Source organism: Hippocampus comes, unplaced genomic scaffold, assembly GCF_001891065.2.
Source record: "Hippocampus comes isolate QL1 unplaced genomic scaffold, H_comes_QL1_v1.1 scaffold228, whole genome shotgun sequence".
Lineage (NCBI taxonomy): Eukaryota > Metazoa > Chordata > Actinopteri > Syngnathiformes > Syngnathidae > Hippocampus > Hippocampus comes.
Window position 1 is genome coordinate 398936 of NW_017805877.1, and position 21633 is coordinate 420568.

Below are 21633 nucleotides of genomic sequence, written 5' to 3' on the forward strand. Positions count from 1 at the left end.
TTGAAATGTTGTTTGTCATATCTTTTTGGCGATGTGCTTGATGTACTCAGTGTTTATACTTGACATTGTGACATTGTGCTTTGTGTCCTGAATGCTTGTGTAACTCGGGTGTTCTTATTGAGGAACAGCAATTTTTGCACAGTAGAAGGGCCGAGTCGATTTCTTTTTTCGGAAATGACTTCCCCACCCTTCGAAAACACTCTTTCACAGGGCACAGAGGAGACTGGGTTTGCAAAATTAAAGTTCGGATACACAGTTTTATGCATCTGCCAGTATTTAAGGGGATCTTCTGCTTGGTCCCAAGGAGCTGCAAGTTATCGCTGCACCTCAACGACAAGCATCCGCACCAGGATTTTTTGATCATCTTGTGATTTCTGCATCGTTGTCCAACAGCTTCCACAGGTTAACACCTGCAGGGGGAATGAAACAAAACGACACATTATGAACATATATACAATTACATGAATATGTCATTTATGATTGTGTCTTACCTGTAAAAGGAGCAACAGGTTCTGGCTGTGGTGGTGCTGATGGAGATGGTTCTGCAGTTCTTAATGAAAAACACAAAGTCCTGAAACCAAAGTCTCAAACAAACAAGAAACCTATGACAGGAGCACACAGACACAGACACACAATGATCAGACAAAGACTGACAGAACACAGGGAACTAAATACATGCAAAGTGACAAGACAACGAGAAACAACTGGACAAGACACAAAGGGTTGAGGGAGCTGAATCGTTAAACACAAGGGACCTGCATGACGAGGATAGGTGGAGACAAAAAGGGCACATGACGGAAATAAACCAAATGTGATCGAAACAAAATCAAAATAGTAAGGATGAATCTGATTGGTTAAGAATGAGACCCATCGCAATACCGATTGGACGGGCGGCCCTAGTGGTTAGCGCGTCAACCTCACAGTGCAGAGGTACCGGGTTCAATTCCAGCTCCGGCCTCCCCGTGTGGAGTTTGCATGTTCTCCCCGGCCCCTCGTGGGTTTTCCCCGGTACTCCGGTTTCCTCCCATATTCCAAAAACATGCATGGAACAACCTTGTCCCTAGGTGTGAGTGTGAGCGTGGATGGTTGTTCGTCTGTGTGTGCCCTGCGATTGGCTGGCAACCGGTTCAGGGTGTCCCCAGCCTGCTGCCCGGAGATGGCTGAGATAGGCTCCAGCACTCCCCGCTACCCTTGTGAGGATAAAGCGGATCAGAAAATGAATGGATGGATGGATGGATGGAATTGATTGGACAACATCCACAAACGCATACTGGAAACAGTACAGCCAAGATTCCTCGGGACCTCCGACAACCATCTCTGATTAAAATTTACGGTTGACCAGTGATCGCTGATGGTGTTGTGGTACACACGCCGGACTGGTTCCCACTCAGTGACGGTGTGAATGTTCGTTTGTCTATATATGTACCCTGGGACTGACCGGCGCCCACAGTTCAGGGTGTAGTCTGCCTTCTGCCCCAAATCAGCTGGGATAGGCTCCAGCAACTCCCCGCGGCTCTGTTCAGGATAAGTGGTGTTGAAAATGGAGGGATGTTGACCAGTGTGATGAGACAACTTCTTCACATTGTAGTTGCTGTTCTGTATTAACGATAAACTCCCCATTTTGAGTAAGAAAAAACAGAAAAACATTGACATGTGTGCAGATCTAATGAATGTGTGATCTTTTGCTTTTTCTCAAGAATCAGGTGGACAGACTCTGCAAATGAAGACACCCTGCCCGATTTTAACATCAGGAAACAATTCAAGTCATGGAAAGAGCTGAGTACAGGGATATTTTGACTTGTGTTGCCCTCCCATGGCAAGTTATCATTATTATTGTTTCTCACGTATGAAAAAGGAAGGTTCTGTAAATTCTGGACTTACTGATGAGCAGAGCAGGCATCCGACTGGAAACAGTTTGTCCTCTGGCGGAAACGAGCTGGCCATCTTGCCACTATTTCTGAACGTGAATCAAAGCATTGCCTGTACCCTGAGTGGACTGTCTGTCAAAAATGAGCTACAGTGACTACTGGCTGACGGACTACGACCCGTCCTCCTCGGCTCCGCCCAGCTTCGCCAGGGGTCCCACAGTACTGGAGCCCATAGCGGGACATCCTGAGCAGGCTGCGGCCCTTTGTTTTGTGGGCCTGCTCCTGCTTCTGCTGCTCTTCTTGCTGGTCCGCTGCGTGCGGATCCTGTTGGACCCCTACAGCAGCATGCCAGCGGCATCGTGGACCGACCACAAGGAGGGTCTGGACAGAGGGCGTTTTGATTATGCGGTGGTGTAATGAGATTAAGTATGGGCCAATTGCCGGTTTTACCGTGGTTTTAAAAAGTCAAGGTTTCAAGGAATGCTAATAATGTCTGTCTTCTAAGCTTGGCACCATTTGATTGGCTGCTTGCAGAGTTGATAAAACGAGCTGCCTCTTTGAAGTTAATTGGGGCATTTGCTTTTATTTTTTTCTCCTTTTCGGCAAGACAATGTGGGGAGGGGTGAGCAGTTATGCACGGAGGAGTGGGGGAGCAAGACGAAAGAAACACTGCAGCCCACGGATGCGTTCTACAAATAGCTCACAAGTGATGGCACACTGCAACTTACTAAGAATTCAAAAGGTTTGTATTTAGTTAGTCATTGAAACTTAACGCGGTATGTGTTTTTTAAAAAAAATGTAACATATTGTATATTTTTTCAAAAAATAAAATAGTGTGTTCAGTGGGGAAAAAATGCCATTCTGATTTAGCCAAATATTTTGAAAAAACATTTTAGAGCTGCAATAATAACACTGTGATATATTTTCTCATGGTTATCTTAGCCCAGTGGTGTCAAACATACGGCCCGCGGGCCGGAACCGGCCCCCAAGGAGGTTTGATCCGGCCCGCGGGATGATTTAAAAGTGAAAGAAAAAATGCATGAAAGACACAGAATGAATATTTTAAATAAAATGCAATTCGTGGATTATCCGCTAGGGGGCACACTGTTTTGATCACAGTAAAAGACAACATTGTTTTGATCGGGGAAGAAAACAGCAGTCTCAGTCTGTCACCGAGATAGACCCAATGCAGCAAATGATATGAAAGCGCCAATCAATGCTTCTTGAGACCAAAACAAAGGAAAGAGATGATATTTTGGTGATTCATAGCACAGTATGGTATAATGTTAATGGTCCGGCCCACTTGACATCTACCGAGTCCGTATGTGGCCCACAATGTGAAATGAGTTTGACACCCCTGTCTTAGCCTCTGGATGTAATATCGGCCCATGCTGAGATCAGACAAATGCAAGTCATTGTATAATCTTCCAGACAGCCATTTTCTTAAACTGTGGTTTTCAAACTTTTTGGGTTCATGAAAGAAATCGTCCAAGCACATCAATCAAACAGAACTACCAGATGTGCAACAAAATATGGTAGGAAAAAGAAGTTGCTTAAATTTCCTCAAGTAGTAATGTTAAAATGGCAATTTCAGATTTTTTTCAATAAAAAAGTCCTATTTTTCTTATGTTGCAATATGATGATATTAAAGTTTAACAGGGACAGAAAATCACATTTTAGCAAGTGAATTTCAAAAGTTGTCATTTTACAATGAATTAATTTTTTAAAACGAGAAACAAAGTTGTATTGTTATAAAAGTAAAGGTTTTTTTCTGGAATGGATGGATAGAAAGAAAGAAACAAAAATATGTGTTTGGATAAAATGTATTAATCTTAGAAGAATACATTTTCAAAGATAAGGAAGGCATACTGTCGTATTAAAGGCAAAATTTGACAAAGGAAGAAGCCATATTTTCACAAGTGCATTAAAAAAAGGTACTTAAGTTTTGTGCTGTCATATTTTTTTTTTTATTCTGGAAAATATGCCATTATTATTTTTAAAAGGAAGGACTACATTTAAAGATTGTGGCTGCATTTTAATTTGATCCTTGTTGAAATGAAGTTCCTTCCCAAATCCAGGCAGTTATGAATGCAGATGTTCAAAGAATGCATAATGCTGCAGTGGCTAACAGTATTAAGCATACATTTTGGAGAGAAAACCTCTTTTTTGTCTTTTGATGAACACTTGGGCCTGCTATGCTTCTGCATTCCAATGTTTGTCATGGTGGCGCGACTTGCTAGCTTTTTACAAATAATTACCGGAAAGAAAAATCAGCCAAAAGAGCTGAAAACGTAAACACTGATTAAGTGAACATGAAAATGTGCTGTATTTGAACCTTGTACTGGAACTCTGCTCTGCGATATGTATAAAAACTTGGAGCTGTAGTTTCAACGTGAACTGTTCAGGTGATGCGCTCAGGTAGAATTCTGTTAACCAAAAACATCACCATTCCTGAGGGATGCTTTTTGCCATTGTCAAACTGACATATTGTAATGCGAAACACTTGTTTTGGGTTTTACTGGTCCTTTTAGGAGGCCTGGAATGTTCAGAGTGGGCGCACGATCTAATGAGATCCAACAGTCCATACCTTCCAATAGATACTGGATTGTGTGAGATTGGGCGGGTATGCCGAATGGAACGGACGGCTTTCAACGTGTGCACCAATCCCCGTTTGCCTTTCGTCCTCAGCCAAATATGTTCAACGGTGCCTGTTTGACCAAGTGTTGCCACTGTTACCTTGGACCACTTGTTTTGTCAAAACTCTTTCTGCCCTTTAAATCCAATACAATGTCTCCCCGACATCTGTTTTTTAGGCATTTTAGCAATGGTGAATTGATTTCCTTAACAATGAAAAATACCCGTTTAGTTATGAATAAACAAATAAATAAATAAACGAAGTGCTTCTGGGTTCTTCTTTCTTACTTCAAATCAAGGTTGACTGGATTAGAAAAGATATATATATATTTTTAATCAGCCAAGGTTGATTTTTGTTTCCTTTGTGGTTTATTCTGTGTAAACAAGTCAGATGAGCAAAGTGGTCTGCTGCGACATCGTGTGGACACTTTTCAAACTACAAGAGTCCTGCCATCGGTGGAACTAATTTCATCGGACTAAATAGAAGAAAATATCTATACATTCTCTGCATCCAGTAGAACCCAACATAAATCATTTTCCAACAGAGTGTAAAATTCAACTTGTATTTTTTTGTGCTAAAACAGTCATTTAAAATGAAACACTTTGAAAATGTAAATTCTTGACATTTCTGGCAAAAATGTTCGTTAGAGCAACAACGTGAGCAAGTTCTTTGCTGCAAAACAATTAGTCGAGTTGTTTTTACTTCTATCTTTAAGTTGGGGAACAATACAAAAGACAATTGTCTACAATCTTCTTTGTTGAAAATGCGAGAAAGCCAATTTTCACATGAACAAAAACTTCAAATATTTTATAGAACTGTCCAACTTTTACCAAAGTTTGTCACCTTGAAATTTGGAGTTCATTCAACTTTTTTTCCAACGGTACAATAATGTGAGCTTTAACCTGAACAAGTCATTTGAAAAAAATACAATGACAGCTTTTTGAGAGAAATAAACCAGTGAAATAATGTGGTCGCACAAGTGTGCACACCCTCTTATAAATGGGAATGTGGCTCTGTTCACAATCATCAACCCACGTTAAATGGGAGTCAGCACACACCACCTGCCACCACCATTTAAAGTACCTCTAATTAAACCCAAATAAAGTTCTGATGTTCTAGTAGGATTTTCTTGACATTCACACTTTGGTGTAAAATTACAGATGAGGAGCTGCTTGAATGTCTTGAAGTCACCAACTGAATGTATGTTTATGAAGAGATATTCATTCATTCATTCATTTTCCGAACCGCTTGATCCTCACTAGGGTCACGGGGGGTGCTGGAGCCCATCCCAGCTGTCTTCGGGCAGTAGGCGGGGGACACCCTGAATCGGTTGCCAGCCAATTGCAGGGCACACAGAGACGAACAACCAACCACGCTCACATTCACACCTAGGGACAACTTAGAGTGTTCAATCAGCCTACCGTGAACATTTTTGGAATGTGGGAGGAAACCGGAGTACCCGGAGGAAAACCCACGCAGGCCCGGGGAGAACATGCAAACTCCACACAGGGAGGCCGGAGCTGGAATTGAACCCGGTACCTCTGCACTGTGAAGTCGACGTGCTAACCACTGGACTACCGGGCCGCATATGAAGAGATATTTTATTCAAAAATATTTTATCATCATAACAGGGATGAGAGTGGCTAGTGATGAAAAAAGTGGAAGGGGACGTGGCCGGGACAGGGGCGGGGCCACTTACAAAAGTAGCACTAAACATGTTGAAGATGAAGTGTATTCAATTTACACACTATTTGAAACTTTAACAGAAAAGAAAAATCACAAGATTGTTCACTATTCTTTCAAGTGAAATTTTGGAATTTTCTTATGCATTCCTGGTGAGCACCAACTTTGCTGCTCAAAATCAAAACTAAAAAAGGAAACACATTCCCTGCCATATTTAAGATTTGTTCATTACTTGTATTCATAAAGTGTTGTGCAAATGTGATAAAAAGCTGTTGATTCTTACCTCATACAGTGATAGTGAAGTCCCACACTGTTAAACACCACAGTTTTCATGCAGCTCATACCATATTATTTTGTTGTATTATTTCCGCCACACCTTAAATGCCGGTCCCTGAAAATATTGTCTGACATAAACCGGTCCGTGGGGCAAAAAAGGTTGGGGACTCAATGTACACAAAGATTTACCGGCGACATCGAGCTTTTTCACGAAATCCGACACAAGCACAATGGTTCCTCTTTACTGTTTCCTACTGGGGACACCGTCAGCTTTCTCTCCAACCAGTCCCATCGAAACATGTTTTTCAGATCCGCATCTATCTGTCGCACTTTAGCTTCGTCGCGAGTCTCGATAAGATTCGGCATCGCGAGAAAGGGGTTTTGGAATGCGAACACGGATTGGTTGTGATTTGCATTTGCCGATATAGCGAACAATCACAACAAGTAAGACATTGGTTTTAGCCCATATAGGAAGTAACAACAAACTAACGCTTCGCGATAAAAAGCGGGATTCAAAATGGATGCTTGCAAACGTTACTTGTAAACATTCCGAGCCCCGAATCTGCCGGAGACAAGTCCAGACCCCCCCCCCCCCGCACAGATTTTTTTACGGATTTGGAACAATATAAAATAGGTCCATTTTGACTGAAAAAAAAACGGAATTCCGCCAAAACGCAGAAAAATCTCATCCCTGTCATAATTAAAATATATATTTCATCTTCGATTTCTATGTATGCACAGCACTTTGCAGTTCCATTTTTTTGCTCTATAAAAAAACGTTTGTGTTGTCTCTCTTATCATGTAATGAAGGAGATGAGGCGTGTTGGATAGAACTCGTTCACTCTTTACTTCCAGCTTGTACTCTTTTACATTCGTTGTCCACTTGTCTTAATAACCCCCTCCCAACCGGAACACTGCATGTACTCTCAACTACTGTGGCATGCTGGGTACTGGGTTATTTTACTCATAACATCACATCTTCCCCCCTTTAAATAATATTACCACAAAGAAATATTTACCCTTAAAAACAAGGTCATGTTACAGTTTTTTTCCAACAAATAAATCCTTATAGAACTGCAAGCATGAAGACAAACTTTTTTTTTTTTTTTTTTAAACAACTCTCAATTAGCCTCTTAGGTGGCTGAACATGTCTCTTCGGTCTTGACATCCTTTCACCAGCTGATGACGTTGAGACTGCTGTCATATCATGGTCAGCATGAACAGGCCCTCTGTCAGCCAACTCCCCCTAACCAGATGTGTCCTGCTGAAGTGTGTCTTGAACCGCAGCATCCTCCACTGATAACTGTAGTTGTAGATCCGTGTGATTCTTCCTGAGAGTCAGGCCATTTCCCACCAGGACCTTGTAGGAGCGTGGAGCAACTTCCTCTTCCACCTGTCCCTTCTGTTTCCATGTACCTGTAGGAATGTCCCTGAGACGCACAATGTCTCCAGGCTTCAACATAGGTAGCTGTTTTGCTGAACGATCATGCAGCCTTTTTTGTTTTGCCTTTTGTTCCTCCTGAGACTTTTGGACTCTTTAGCTTGTGCTTTAGTGGTCTCTGCTGCTCTGCACATACTGACACACTCATCCAATGTAAGTTCAGTTTCTTTAAGCAGTCTTTCTCTCAGTGCATTATCCGCTGTTCCACAAACAATCCTGTCTCGCACTAACGAATCTCTCAGAGTGTCAAATTCACATGTTTTGCTCAGCATGTGTAGCTCTGCCAAGTACTGATCAAAAGGTACTCCTTGCTGCTGGTCATGCGTGAAAAACTTGTACCTTTCAAAGGTCACATTTTGTTTCGGCACAAAGTACTCTTCAAACTTCTTCATCAGTTCTGCCAAAGTCAAATTAGCTTCATCCAAACGAAAACTGTTGTAGATGTCCAAAGCATCTTCTCCAATGACATACAAAAGAATGTGAGCCTTCAGTTTTTCATTATCGCCTCCCGCTCCACTTGCTGTTAAATATATAGTAAATCTTTGTTTAAAACGCTTCCAGTTATCAGAAAGATTACCTGTCAGTTGCATGGAAGTAGGTGGACTTAACTTATCCATGACAGCACAACGGGGCAAAAGTCAGCTTTCTGTTGTTGGCTGTCCTCCACGTCGGGGACAAAATTCTCTTTTACTTGTTTAATCTGTCCCGCGTCTTTCGTTTCACTACGCAGTTCATAGCCAACGCATGAAGTAGCTAACGCATGTAGCTTCGCCAATCACGCGTTCACTCACACGGCCGGGGACTCCAAATCCTCTCTCGCTCGTGCTTTCGTAGCTCTTTCGTGGCAAACCTTTTCACTCCGAGGCTGCTCACGGCCACTTCTGACACCATGTGTTGTCTCTCTTATCATGTAATGAAGGAGACGAGGCGGGTTGGAAAGTACTCATTCACCTTTTACTTCCATCTTGTACTCTTACATTCGTTTTCCGCTCGTCTTAATAACCCCCTCCCAACCGGAACACTGCGCGTACTCTCAACTACTGTGGCATGCTGGGTAATGTTGTTCTTATGTTATTTTACTCATAACATCACAATGTTGACTTGAGATAGGGCATACAGTACGTAGTACGCACTTTTAAAATAATACCACTTCATCATTGATGGGAAATGATTCCGAAGAAATCCCAGTTTGAGAGGCACTGCTCTACAGTTGATTTGGCGTCTATAGATGTTCTGAAGAGTAAAATACCCCCCCCCCCCACCCCCATTAGTGTGGCAAATGCACAGATCAGATTTGAGATGCTTGAACAGCGGTTTTTTTTAAAGATTTTTGCAGGGTTTAAAAAATGTTTTCCAATATTGTATGTCTCGATGGGCGTCAATTATACACGGATTTTTGCTGTTCCTGGGCTGGTATGGGCCCTGTTCACCGCCAACAGAGAGGGCCCCCTGTATTCATTCCCAACATTTTAACATCGTTTTTGCCATTTCGCAAAATAATGAGTTTGTATGCCATTTTAATGAACATTTGCGCACCTCTACCCCTTTTGCAGTTTTTGCTGAAACACACACACACACACACACCCACACAAACACACAACCACACACCACACACCCCCACACGCGCCCACACACACACACACACACACACACACACACACACACACACACACAAGCCTTTCAGGTGCTTGAAAATAACTGCCTTCATACGCAAAAGATGAATGCAAATTACTTTGGGCACACTCTGTTTGTGTATGCCCATAAGCAAACATACACAACTGGGCCCTTTACAAATACGCAGCAGATTACCTGGCCGATGTGTTTGATAAATAGGAGCTAATTTGCATGACAGCAGTAATGTGATCCTCCACTCAGTCTGTCTCCTGGCAACTACACAATCAACTGAGGGAACGATAAAGAGCGGTGTGAGGAGCATCTATCAAACCGGTTGATTTTGTGGTCTCACTCATTGATCACAGTGGATAAGATAAAGAGAAGCTGACAGCTCGCGATAGTTGGCCACAGTGAAGGAAATGTAATATTTTCCAGTTGAACGCTTCTGCTTTTGTTTTCTTTAGAGTTACTTCCTGACTCACAACAATCCAACCGTACATACGAGCTAGGCTTGGGCATTCACTTCTCACATACAGTTGTGTTCAAAATAATAGCAGTCCAATACGATAAACCATATCAATCACAGTTTTTGGGAGAAATTCTATTACTACAGTACAGTACAGTACATGGCAAACTATTTACCAGGAAATGGAGGAGCTAGAGGTTTTAATTTGAAGATTACATTTGTCACTTTCTGCTCTCTCGCGTCCAGTTCGTGTCGCTTTGTTTGTTTGTGCGTGTGTGAAATTGTGTGCGTTTGCGCGCGTGTTCGCGCGCGTATGCGTGTGTTTGTGTGTGTGCGTGTGTGTGAGAGAGGTTTTTCCAGTCGAGACACAATTATCAGACACTAAACAAGCAGATTGAGGAATTGACTCTTCACGTGCATTTTGTTCTTGTGCCGTCACAAGTCCATCACGTCGCATTCAGGCAACTCACTGCTTGGCGCATTGGGCACATTTCACGGTAAGTTAAAAGTGACTTCAACGTTTGACCGTGGAAGTGCTTTTATTTGTTGCTGCAGTTGGTTATTTGTTCTAAATCCAGAAGATGTTCTTTACTACTAGGTGACCTGTGCTTTTTAACGTCGTGTTTTTATGTTTGTAGAGAATTTTACTTTGTGCATGAGTTGAATTGGAGTTTTCATGAGTAAATATATATTTTCGACGCGACTCTTTATTTTTTATGTAATTTATTCAATACAGAAACGAATAAAAACGACAACCCAAAAAACCCCCAGTTGGCCATAAAATATCAAACTATAAATGTATGTGTAAGATAAAAAAAAATGCATAGTGTACAGTAAGTAACATTCGTATAATATGAGCTAATGCGTTTTTACCTTGTGTTTATGGCCATTACATTTACAAAATATTCAATTGATAAATACTCAAAACGATCATGAATAATATGTAATAATAATCCAATTGTGTGTATTTTTTACATAAATATGTATTATGTTTGATAGGTCTGGTATTTTAACAAGTACAGGTTTTAAGTTCTATTGGTGACAACACATATTTTGTTCATGAACAAATGAATGTAAAATAAAAAAAAAAACCTCACAGCACTTCAGCAAACCAAAATGTCACAAAAGGTTCCCCAATTTCTTCTCAGTTTTTTCCAAATGTACATAGTATGGAATATGAACCGAAAGCTAATATACTGTTTTATGAATGGCAAACGGAAGGTGAGCAGTGCATTTATCCCTTCTGCCCGTCACCATACAATACACATTAGTGACAGAGATGGACAAAAACAGACAATGTGCAGTCAACAGGCCATTCCCCAGTGAATGGAAGTAAGTCTAACGGCAATAAAATCTCTTGTCGCCAGCAAAATGGATCTGCTACCAAATGTGTGGGGAGAGCGCTACTGGCTTCCACCAAATATGACCTGGGACGACATGGAGCGGCTGGCCCCCTCGGAGCGCCCGCTCCCCCGAGACCTTTTCGTCGCATTGCCCCTTGCTTTGGGCTTCGTGGTCCTGCGTTACATGTTTGAAAGGTACTGTGGAAATCTCTTTCCGCATTTATTCCCTAGCGATATCCACCTTAAGGTCCGTGGACTAGTTACACTCTTTTGTCCTCACGGGTAAGAAAAATCATTCTGACTGTGGCTTTCCAGTCACGTTTTTTTCTAGCGCTGCCTTCCACTACTCTGTGACATTTCTGTACACTAGCAAGACAACGCCATCCTACTGGTGAGGCAAAACTATGCAGTAGTTGACATATGAGCTACTAGTGCTAGTAGTGATGCACTTAATGTTAAGTAGACTTTGATCATGTATTTAGAACAGATCACTAAACTTAGTAACATGCACTAGCACACTGTAAAAAAATAACAACTTATATTTTGGAGGCCAAAAGCGGTAGTTTCAGTTGGAAAAACGTTCATAACCTAAACTGTAAATGATTGATATTTATGGCAACAATGTCATTAGCACAACAAAGCAAGTAATTTGTTTGCTCCAAAACAGTTGTTTTTATGTTGGGGTTCAATACAAGGGACAGCAGTTCTCTGAATTATTATTTCTTCTTTGTGAAACACAGTAAGTTGAATAAGCCAACTTAAAATGTTATCGAAGTTTGTTGCCTTGAAATTTTGATTCCTCCAACCTTTTTTTTCTGCGTCGTTGTCCTACTAGTATGCGACTTTTGACCTCCCAAGTGTGGCTATCTGGTGGTTATCAAAGGATTTTGAATCAATTGTGAAACTACTCTATGGAAAACAGATTGAGCATTTATTGAATATTCTTAATACCCACATTTGGTTCCAATACTAGTATGCTATTTATTCTCATTAGTAGGATGACATTGGCCCTCTACTAGGACAATCTCCTGCTACAAGTGAGGCAAAACTGAGCACTACTTGACAAGTGCATGCTACTTGTAACATTCTGAAATTCTACAAATTATTAACATCAAGGCTTTCGCTCGTAAGACTTGTAGTTTGCAGATGTCAACTGGTGCATAATTTTGGCTCACTGGTAATCTGTATTTGTCCTACTACTGTTCAGAAATGTCCTATAGTAATGGAAAAAAAACATTCCTAGTAAGCAAACTAGTTGTTCTACTAGTGCACTGAACTGTCTTAATAATGATGGCAAAGAGAGTACTAGCACATGGACATTAAGTCTGGATATCAAGTATATTGAATTTAATCCATCCATTCATCCATTTTCTGATCCGCTTATCTTCAGGAGGGTTACAGGCATGCTGGAGCCTATCCCAGCTGTCTATGGGCAACAGGCGGGGTCCTCCCTCAACTGCTTGCCAGCCAATCACAGGGCACAGATAGACGAACAACCATTCACGCTCACAGTCACACCCTGGGAGAATTTAACGTCTTCCATTAACCTGCCATGCATGTTTTTGGAATGTGGGAGGAAACTGGAGTAACCGGAGAAAACCCACCCAAGCATGGGGAGAACATGCAAAGTCCAAACAGGAAGGCCGGAGCCCAGAATCGAACCCTGCACCTCTGCACTCTGAGGCGGATGTGCTAACCAGTCGTGCACCGTGCCGCCCTATATCAAATCCGTTTGAACTTTTATTCAATAACGTTCATATCCATCGGAAGGTTGTTCTAATCGGCCAAAAGCAGAACTAGTAATGGAAAACTGTTGTTCCCCTACTAGGGTCCATTCTCGTATGTTTTTTTTTTTGTCCTCATTAATACATCTCTACAGCTCTAGTAGCACTACTAGGCCCAACTAGTTGACATGTGTCGTGCACTAGTAAGCTCCTGGACCACTGTAGTGGTGGTTTGGCCTCAATAGTGACATGTAGTTGTCCTGATAGAGAGCAGAAATGTCAGATAATTGTTTAAAAAAAAAAAACATTGCGAGTAAGAAACAATCGTTCTATTAGTCCACCCTAGTTGTTCTACAAGTGTGCCAGATTTTCTTTCATAGTGAAGGCAAAGAGCGTACTAGTATACTAAGATGGTTGTCATTCTCTTGGGCACATTGGCCTCATGTTGACTGTGTTGTCAGCATAATGGGGTTGCTCACTAAAACTGAGTTGCTTTGGCAATAACTGTAAACAACTGTCACGCGATTCCTAACCAGAAGGGAAACCATTGCTGACATTCCGCTAGCATGAGGTTATCATACAACAAATATTTGTCTACGAACCTCACACACCATTTCCTGATTGGGATCGAGCATGCAGCGCGCGTACTGAATAGGTGAGGTGGATGAGCTGCAGGGCGAGGAGCAGGTGTGTTGTTCAGAACCAGCTTTGTTATCACCGGGGAGAGAATCTTACAAGACCAGAACAAGAGAGGCTTTGTGCCATCTAAGTGGAGTTGCTACAGCTTTGTTATCACCGGGGAGAGAATCTTACAAGACCAGAACAAGAGAGGCTTTGTACCATCCAAGTGGAGTTGCTATATTAATGTTTTCCAGAATGACGTCCAGCTTCGACATCATATGAGAAAAGATTCAATCATGTGGTTTGCTAGACTGCCAGCTCGTGGGCCACAAAATAATTTGAATTGTGCGGCTCTGGGCCGCAAGAGCTGCAGGGAAGCGCAAAATGCTCAGTTACAATTGAGCTCCCTGCCACTAAGTGACAATAAAATGTCGGACTTTTATTTACCTGAACATAGAAGTATACATAGAAGACTGAATGAAAGAAACCGAGCAGCTAAAATCACAAGTATTGAAAAAGAAAGGTTGGTGATGGCAATCCACGCCAAAAGCCCCAAAAAGGTGGCCCAACAGGAAGTCTGACTTCTAAATAGTAATCATGGCTTTGTGAACTGAAGTGGTAAGGCATAGTCCAGTGTCTTGAGTGAAAGGCAATTTTATTGTGATTGCATAGGCACAAGGACAAACCAACAGAATTCACTTAACACTTACAGCTGAGAAGCTGCTTCTACCTGTGGCTGCGGATCGGACTGACAGACTTGATAGTGTTAAGGTTCCGAACAAAGTTGGGACTGGGCGGATCCCAAAAATGCAGACCAGGAGTGGATCGAGTACAAAAAAATAATTTATTATAACAAAAACTGGTCGTGAGACCGTCAAAGTACAACATAAGTCGTCAGGAGCAACCCAGGGTATAATAACACAACTAACAAAAAGAGATTGCAAAAGGAAATAGAAATAATAATGCAAAATCACCTGACCTAAAATGACAAGGCGAAGAAGTAAAACAAACGCACCGAGGGTAACAATTCAAATACCAAAACTAACTGAAGACTAGTGATGGGACGAGTGACACTGGTGCGTCAGCACAGTGCTAAGAGCTCAAGAGTGAAACCCCGTATCGGTGCGTGTATTGCTTTAAGAAAGAATCACGTGACCAATACAGGAACTGAATCGTTTGACTGTGCCGCTCTAAAGTGTGTTTATAAGGAAACAAACTGTATCAACATGTCGTGAAGCTGATGTTTGTTGGCTGGAGTTTTGCGAAATTATGGATCGTTATTAGTTTTCCCCAGTGTGGAATAATTTTGATCTTGGTAAATCTGTTTCTCCTTTGAACATTGTTTACTGTTATATACAATTTTTTTACGTTGGTACATTGCACCCACTTTATCAGTTTATCAAGTGAATGACCTGTAATACATATGATAGTCAGTTAAAAAGCCTTACAGTTGCTTTATCCATTTTATCTTATAATTGCGAGATCCTCTATAATTGAAGTCCAACGCTGCCTCTCAGAAGCAAACACACCCAGAAACCAAGACCCTTTACAATATTGGAAATGGAACCAGAAAACATATCCACATCAACTTTCATTTAAAACTTTCTGCTCACCATCGTCATCTGGACCATGTGAAAGAGTATTTTCTGAGGCTAGGGTGCTGGTGTCTAAGAGGAGAAATCGCCTTGGAGCAAAGACACTCCAAAAACTTCTGTTCATCAATAAAAATTCATAAACTAATCACTTTTTTGTCTTTCACATCATTTAACAAAAATTTTCAAAATAAGTTAAAAATTGTGACTCAAATTTGCTATATTTTACATACCAACTCAGTTTAGCATTTACACAAACAAGGAATTTCTTTACCTGCAATGATTTTACAACTACTGCAGGGATCACTATTGGGTGACCAACACAGTGTCAATAAAGTGTTGACACAGTTTGTGAAGTGTGTCAATACACTCCTTGAGGTATCATCGTCCCATCACTACTGAAGACTAACAAGACCAACAAACCAGAACTACGACAGATATAAGGCATAGAAAAAAAGTAGTGTGTTTCTGGTAACATGAAATTTCAGCATAGGGTCGGTAGGTCGGACAAAGTTTTTTTTTTTTTAACCCCCCCCCCCCCATCAAAAATGTAAACAAAATAACCAGAAAACAAGGAGACATTGAAACCCCCGCTCGGCGTGAGAGTTGGGTGGCCGGCGGCTGGGTGTTATAGCCATCTCGTTACCTTTGCGTCCCGCGTCCGAGACGCATAATTTTCCCACTGGACGCACAGTTCCAAATAATGTGCGTTTTTGGGATGCAAGGAAATTTCCCAGTCAAAACAAACGAACAAACAAAAAAAACTACGGCAAGCCTGAGGATTTCACGGTAACAATAGTTACCGGTAGCGTGTCGTTTCCGTGGCATCATTTTAATGGTACCGAAAAATAGTTTAACTATTAAAGTCACCTCACACGACTTGACTGTGTGATCAACGCGATTTCACTGTGCCTCTATGTGTGTTTGTGGTGTGGTGTGTGAGTGTTTTTCTTCTAATTTACTTTCGTTTTGTTTTATTTTCAGTGTTGGGGGGGACGCAACAGATGACATTATGTGCTCATGCGGGTTGCTATTTTAGTCCGCAAACTGAGGAATCGCGCAGATGAAATTCTGAGATGGCGGCGAAAAAAACTCACAAAGGTCTACTAATTACGACATTTAAGAAATGGGAATGCCAGTCTTGATTTTTCGTATGAATCGTCCAAAGGACGTATCACTAAACTCACCTGGGACGTATGCACAGAACACGAGAGCGAGATACGACGAGAGGCACGATTACGAGGCAAGTTGGTCATTAAATTTGTAGGCTAATCGCTATGAAAAATATTATGAAACAGTATTGGTTATTCTATAATCTACTGTTTGTAGCATGGTACCTTTATGAATAAAACATTCGTCACAAGGGGTAGTAATGCTAATGTTAACTGTTGGTAGAACTAATGATGACGTGTGTTAAATTTGAAGGTTGTTTGAAAAAAACGCCGACTGTAAAGTTTTTTTTCGAGGTAGAAATTCTTGGTCGGTTGGGTTACCGGAAACACACTACTTTTTTTTCTACGCCTAAGGACAAAAATCGAGTGCGTCAAGAGTCTAGAATACAGGACTGAGACAAGAGCAAGGCAAATATTCCAACAACTGCTGATGTCTTGACAGTCTCTTAAAACAGGTGACCGATAATGACTTGATGAGATACAGGTGTGGAATGGGAGTATGAGCCCTCCCCTCTCACCTGCTGGAGACAAAATAAAACAAAACCATGACCGATAGAAGGCAAGTCAAATCAAACTTAGAAGCTGTAAAGGAAACCTGGTTGCCAACACCTGGACTCGTTGAATCAATCAATCGGTCGAGTGGAAATGCAGTGCAAACTGCAGCCACACTAATATGTATGTTTTGTTCAACTAAAAGCTCTCTGAGCATGTCAATGTTTGTAAGCTGTCAGCGTCCGTTTCCCCCAAAACAACAGGTTGGCGCTGTGACCCTCTCCCACACTCCCATGTTGGCTCATCACATCAAGTGTGACTGATCTTTTGTTTTGTTTGCTCTCAGGTTCTGTGCCCCGGCTATTGGCAGACGTTTGGGGGTGAGGAATAGGTTGCGAGTGAGCGTGTCCCCTTCCCCAAACCTGGAGTCCTTTTACACACAACAAAGCACACGGCCCACGCAGGTTATTCTCTCCCTTTTGTACTTTTTGGAAACCTGAGAACACACCCTGGAAAAGCTCAGTATCATAAGTGATTGGTATACTTTTGACACAAAGTACCACCTCAAAAAATACATACAGTGCTACCATTCTGACCAACAGTAGCATCCACTAGTTGGCTCAAATGTTTTACGATTGAAATCCAATCTTCAGCCTGATCTGCTGGGTCAAAATAATCAACCCAACCTTGGATGAAAGTTCTCCAATCTGCTCCAATTCCAAAGCTATACCCACGCTGCGAGTTGGTTTAGAATAGGAATGGGAATCGAAAACCAGTTCTTGTTGAGAACTGGTTTGCCAGAGTTTCAATTCCTCTATATCGTTTGCCCCGGTCAGGACGAATGATGCCAGCAGGCATGTTGCCTTGCAACGTTATTTATAAGCGCGACTAGCAAGAAACATGGCGACAAACATTTGAAAGTTTGTTTACATTTTACAAGAATGGCTAACAACAGAGGAAGTCGCAATCCTTGCAAATTACATTACGGTAATATTTCATCTTCGGGAGAAAACATGACCAGTATGCAAAAGCATTTGCACACACACACACACACACACACACACACACACACACACACACACACACACACACACACACACACACACACCACGCAAAAACTTTGAGATGGCGGTCGTGCTTTTGATCCGCTCCGGAGTGCTTAACTCAACAGTGGCGGCAAGATAACCATGCCCTCTCCTGTTAGTACTCCAGATTACCACGTTAGTGCAATTTCCACCTTGTTGTGGAACCTGGTGCGTGTTGAGAGACAGAGTCTGATTGGCTCAGAGGCCGGCAGTACTCGCTCCAGTCTCCTACCAGCTTCTCTTCTCGCCCAGGCATGGCAGAGTAAATTCCTGTGAGGCACTGTTGTGGAAAATAATATGCCGATCTTCCCCTTTGTGGTATTTCCAGAGTGACATCATTCATTTAATGTCGCTGTGTGGCAAAAGCCAGCGGCAAATCGAGACCTGGTTCCGACTGCGCCGCCACCAGGACAAGCCGTGTCAAACCAAGAAGTTTGGAGAAGCGGCGTAAGTCCTTCTCCTTCTTTTCAACTCCAGTTCAGTGAGGCCTTGACTTGCAAGTTTAATTTATTTCTGTCACGAAGCTCATAACTCCATTCACCCAACCATTTTCTAATCTGCTTCTCCTCACGAGGGTCGCGTGCTGCAACTTATCCCTATTCGAGCAATAGGTGGGGTACACTTTGAACTGGTCGCCAGCCAATCGCCGGGCACACATAGACAAACAGCCATTTGCGCTCACAATCACATCTAGGGACAATTTAGAGCAGGGGTGCCCAAACTTTTTTGACCAAAGATCTACTTTTCAATCAACCAACCTCCCGGGATTGACCCGTTACTGCGCACGTGCGCATACGTACGCACGCACGCACGTACACTCGCACGCCATGATGAGCAACAGCCTGACGCTGAGGCAGCAATCGCAGCTCACGCGTACCGTTTTAAAATGCTTCTCTCGGCCCTCCAGATTCCCATTTTTTGCCCGTGCTCTCGGTGAATTGTACAAAACAAACTCTGAATGAGAATAATGATAACGACAAAAGATTGGCGCAACAACTCAGAAGCTGCAACTGCAGACTGCTGAGCGCTAACAACTTCCGGTGCCACAGTCACACGCCACCGTAGGTTAAAGATGACCCACTTTATTTTAGTTTCTTTTTTAAATACTTTTTGTGAAAGTGAGACTGATAGAATGATTAGGGTGCAGTGTGCATTAACACAAAAAATATATTACTGACATGCACAGAGGCACATTTTTTTTTCCTCTACACCCCTCGGATCGATTTGGGACCAGTCACTGATCTACTGGTCAATCACGATCGACGTAATGGGCACCCCTGATTTAGAATGTTCCATAAGCCTGCCATGCATTTTTTGGTTTTTCGATACACAATGATAAATGTGTTTGTTTTATGATCAGTTTGGCAATAAACTTCAACTGGAAGTGGCAACAACTAGAAGCAAGCACTTGGTCTCTTTTTTGAGGAATTGTTGTGAAAATGAGTACCACCATCACCATCTCAAGAAAAAATAAATAAAAATAGGCCGAGCATCAACTAGTATCTCGAAAAGTTTGTTGGTCTGGTCACCTGTGAGTCGAGGCACCACTGTGTCATCTTGTCCCCAAATATTAGGGTTGGGCATCGTTTGAATTTGACGATTCCGGTTCGGATTCCAGTTCTGCAATTCTATTTGGTCTCTAGATTCCAAATCTTAAGAAAAAAAAGATTGCTTGGTTTAAATGAGGGAGCTAACAAGTTATTTGGGGGGAGGGGGGTGTCATTTGAGCGTCTGTTTTTTTACCTTCATAAGCTTTTTACTCTTTATGAACTTTGCTATGAATGTCTCAAAGGGCTGTTTTTACGCAGTATTATTCATATTAAAGCAAAGCACCTGAAATTATCACAGGGGGGGTTTATTTTTGATAACCTCAAGAAAATACGGTCATGCAGCAGGTACTTAGAAGATGCTACAGTAGTAATCTCCCATTTGTGGTCTTAACTAGTGTTGTTTTTCTATAGGCAAAAAAAAAAAAAAAACTACGACACCAAAGATGTGTAGTATCTGAGGGGGGCCACAAGGAACATTTACCTAATCAAAGCACTCTCCAAAAACATGCCGTTAGTGTGTATGTATGTATGCTAAGCTAAATATTAGCTACATTTGGAATGACCCACTGTTTTAGTTCCGGTTGAACTTGTTGCCATAAGAGGTCTTTTACTGCTTCTCCGATTCTCACCGGGTGGTACCAGGCTGGGGGGTCGGAGCCCAAGTTACGGTAGTCAGCACAAGGAAGACGCATCAGATGCAATCGATTCTGTGAATTCAGAAGTGTTTTGTCATATTTCATTTTCAACCTCCTGTGCATGATAGTACTTTAAGACGCCTGTTGCACTGAGCCGAAGAATGGGCATTTTTTTTTCACTTCTGATCTTCTGCGAAGTGTGTCTGCAATGTGGTCGCTTTCTGTTTGTTTTCGGTGGCTTTCGGCTGGGGGCGGCCGGCGGGAACGGCCCAAGGGATGTGGAACGTCACCGACCAGGCCCTGCCGAGCTGCCAGACGTCTGCACTCCGGCTGCGGTGGCGGCGGGGATGGCGCTGATCGGTGCTTCATCCGTGCGGCTCGTCAGCAAAATTCAGCACCGACATTTACAAATCGATGACCAACTTTAAAAAAAAAAAAAAAAAAAAATACCCCAAAAAAACCTTCCTAAATCCTTCCTTTATGTCTGCATGCTGACATGACATCACCTTTTGCGCTCCTGAAATATCTGCTTTTTTTATTGTCACAGTTGGAGGTTCTTTGTCTACCTCACAGCCTTTGTGGGTGGGCTGGCCTGTTTGATTGATGTAAGTTTTTCGAGTTTTACAAAGTGTATTCTGAAGCAAAAATAATTCCTCAATTGCTACTTTTTCTTGTCCCTCTAGACCCCCTGGTTCTGGGACCTCAGGGAATGCTGGAGACAGTATCCAGTTCAGGTGGGTACATGACAATTCACTGGTGACAGAACCAATTGATATTCACAATCCAGTTTACTTCAAAGTGTAGTGACAAATGTTTATTCTTGAGCATTTCATTTGTAAGACAGATAAAAGCAAACTGCAATGAATGGTAGGCCACGCATTTGGTACCTGGGACTTGAGTGGTCACATCTTATTGGCATCACTAACGTGTCGCAATTGTAGAAGTCAACATACTGTCCAAAAATGCAAGATTTATCGAATGAGAAGGCAAAAACATCAAGAAACAAAATCTAGGAAAATAAATCATGTTCTCCACAGATTTGTATTATTGATTACGTTGTGTTGATTGCCACAGATGTGTTTTCCGAGTCGAATTTGACTTTACCAACTCTGACCAACGAATCAAACGAGGGAAATATGTTGACATCATCTTGGGCCAGTTCCTGATTGCAAAATATAGTTTAAGTTACATTAAGCAGCAAAACTGGTTCTAAAAGCCGCAGGCGAGTTAGAGGCTGAAATCTGATTTGATTGGATTGGAAAAAAAAAAAAAGTCTCACAATCACTTATACCAGAGGTCTCAAACTCAATTTACCTGTGGACCGGGTCTGGGTCTGGGTGTGGCTAGGCTGCATCAGGTTTTCCCCCAAAAATGCATTTATTAAAAATAAATAAATATTAACCAAATCTCTCTCTCTCTCTCTCTCTCTCTCTCTC

The 21633-nt window shown here is 42.0% G+C and overlaps 2 protein-coding genes across 3 annotated transcripts in view; both read left to right on the forward strand.

Annotated features, from left to right (window-relative positions):
- The first annotated feature begins 1900 nt into the window (after positions 1-1900).
- ctxn1 (cortexin 1) lies at positions 1901-2345 on the forward strand. The gene has a single exon (XM_019888863.1). It carries the CDS (start codon positions 2010-2012, stop codon positions 2283-2285), a length of 276 nt encoding a protein of 91 aa, XP_019744422.1. The 5' UTR covers positions 1901-2009; the 3' UTR covers positions 2286-2345.
- Positions 2346-10304: 7959 nt separating this feature from the next.
- LOC109527159 (ceramide synthase 2-like) overlaps positions 10305-21633 on the forward strand; it is a 21383-nt gene continuing 10054 nt past the window's right edge. Inside the window, exons 1-6 of one of the 2 annotated variants that reach the window (XM_019888900.1) lie at positions 10305-10480; positions 11351-11521; positions 17274-17391; positions 18341-18459; positions 20745-20802; positions 20881-20931. In XM_019888900.1, coding sequence (XP_019744459.1) covers positions 11355-11521; positions 17274-17391; positions 18341-18459; positions 20745-20802; positions 20881-20931 — 513 coding nt within the window. In that variant the 5' untranslated portion in view covers positions 10305-10480; positions 11351-11354. Of the gene's footprint in view, positions 10481-11350; positions 11522-13000; positions 13738-17273; positions 17392-18340; positions 18460-20744; positions 20803-20880; positions 20932-21633 lie in introns of those variants that run through there. The other variant, XM_019888901.1, reaches the window with a different exon arrangement.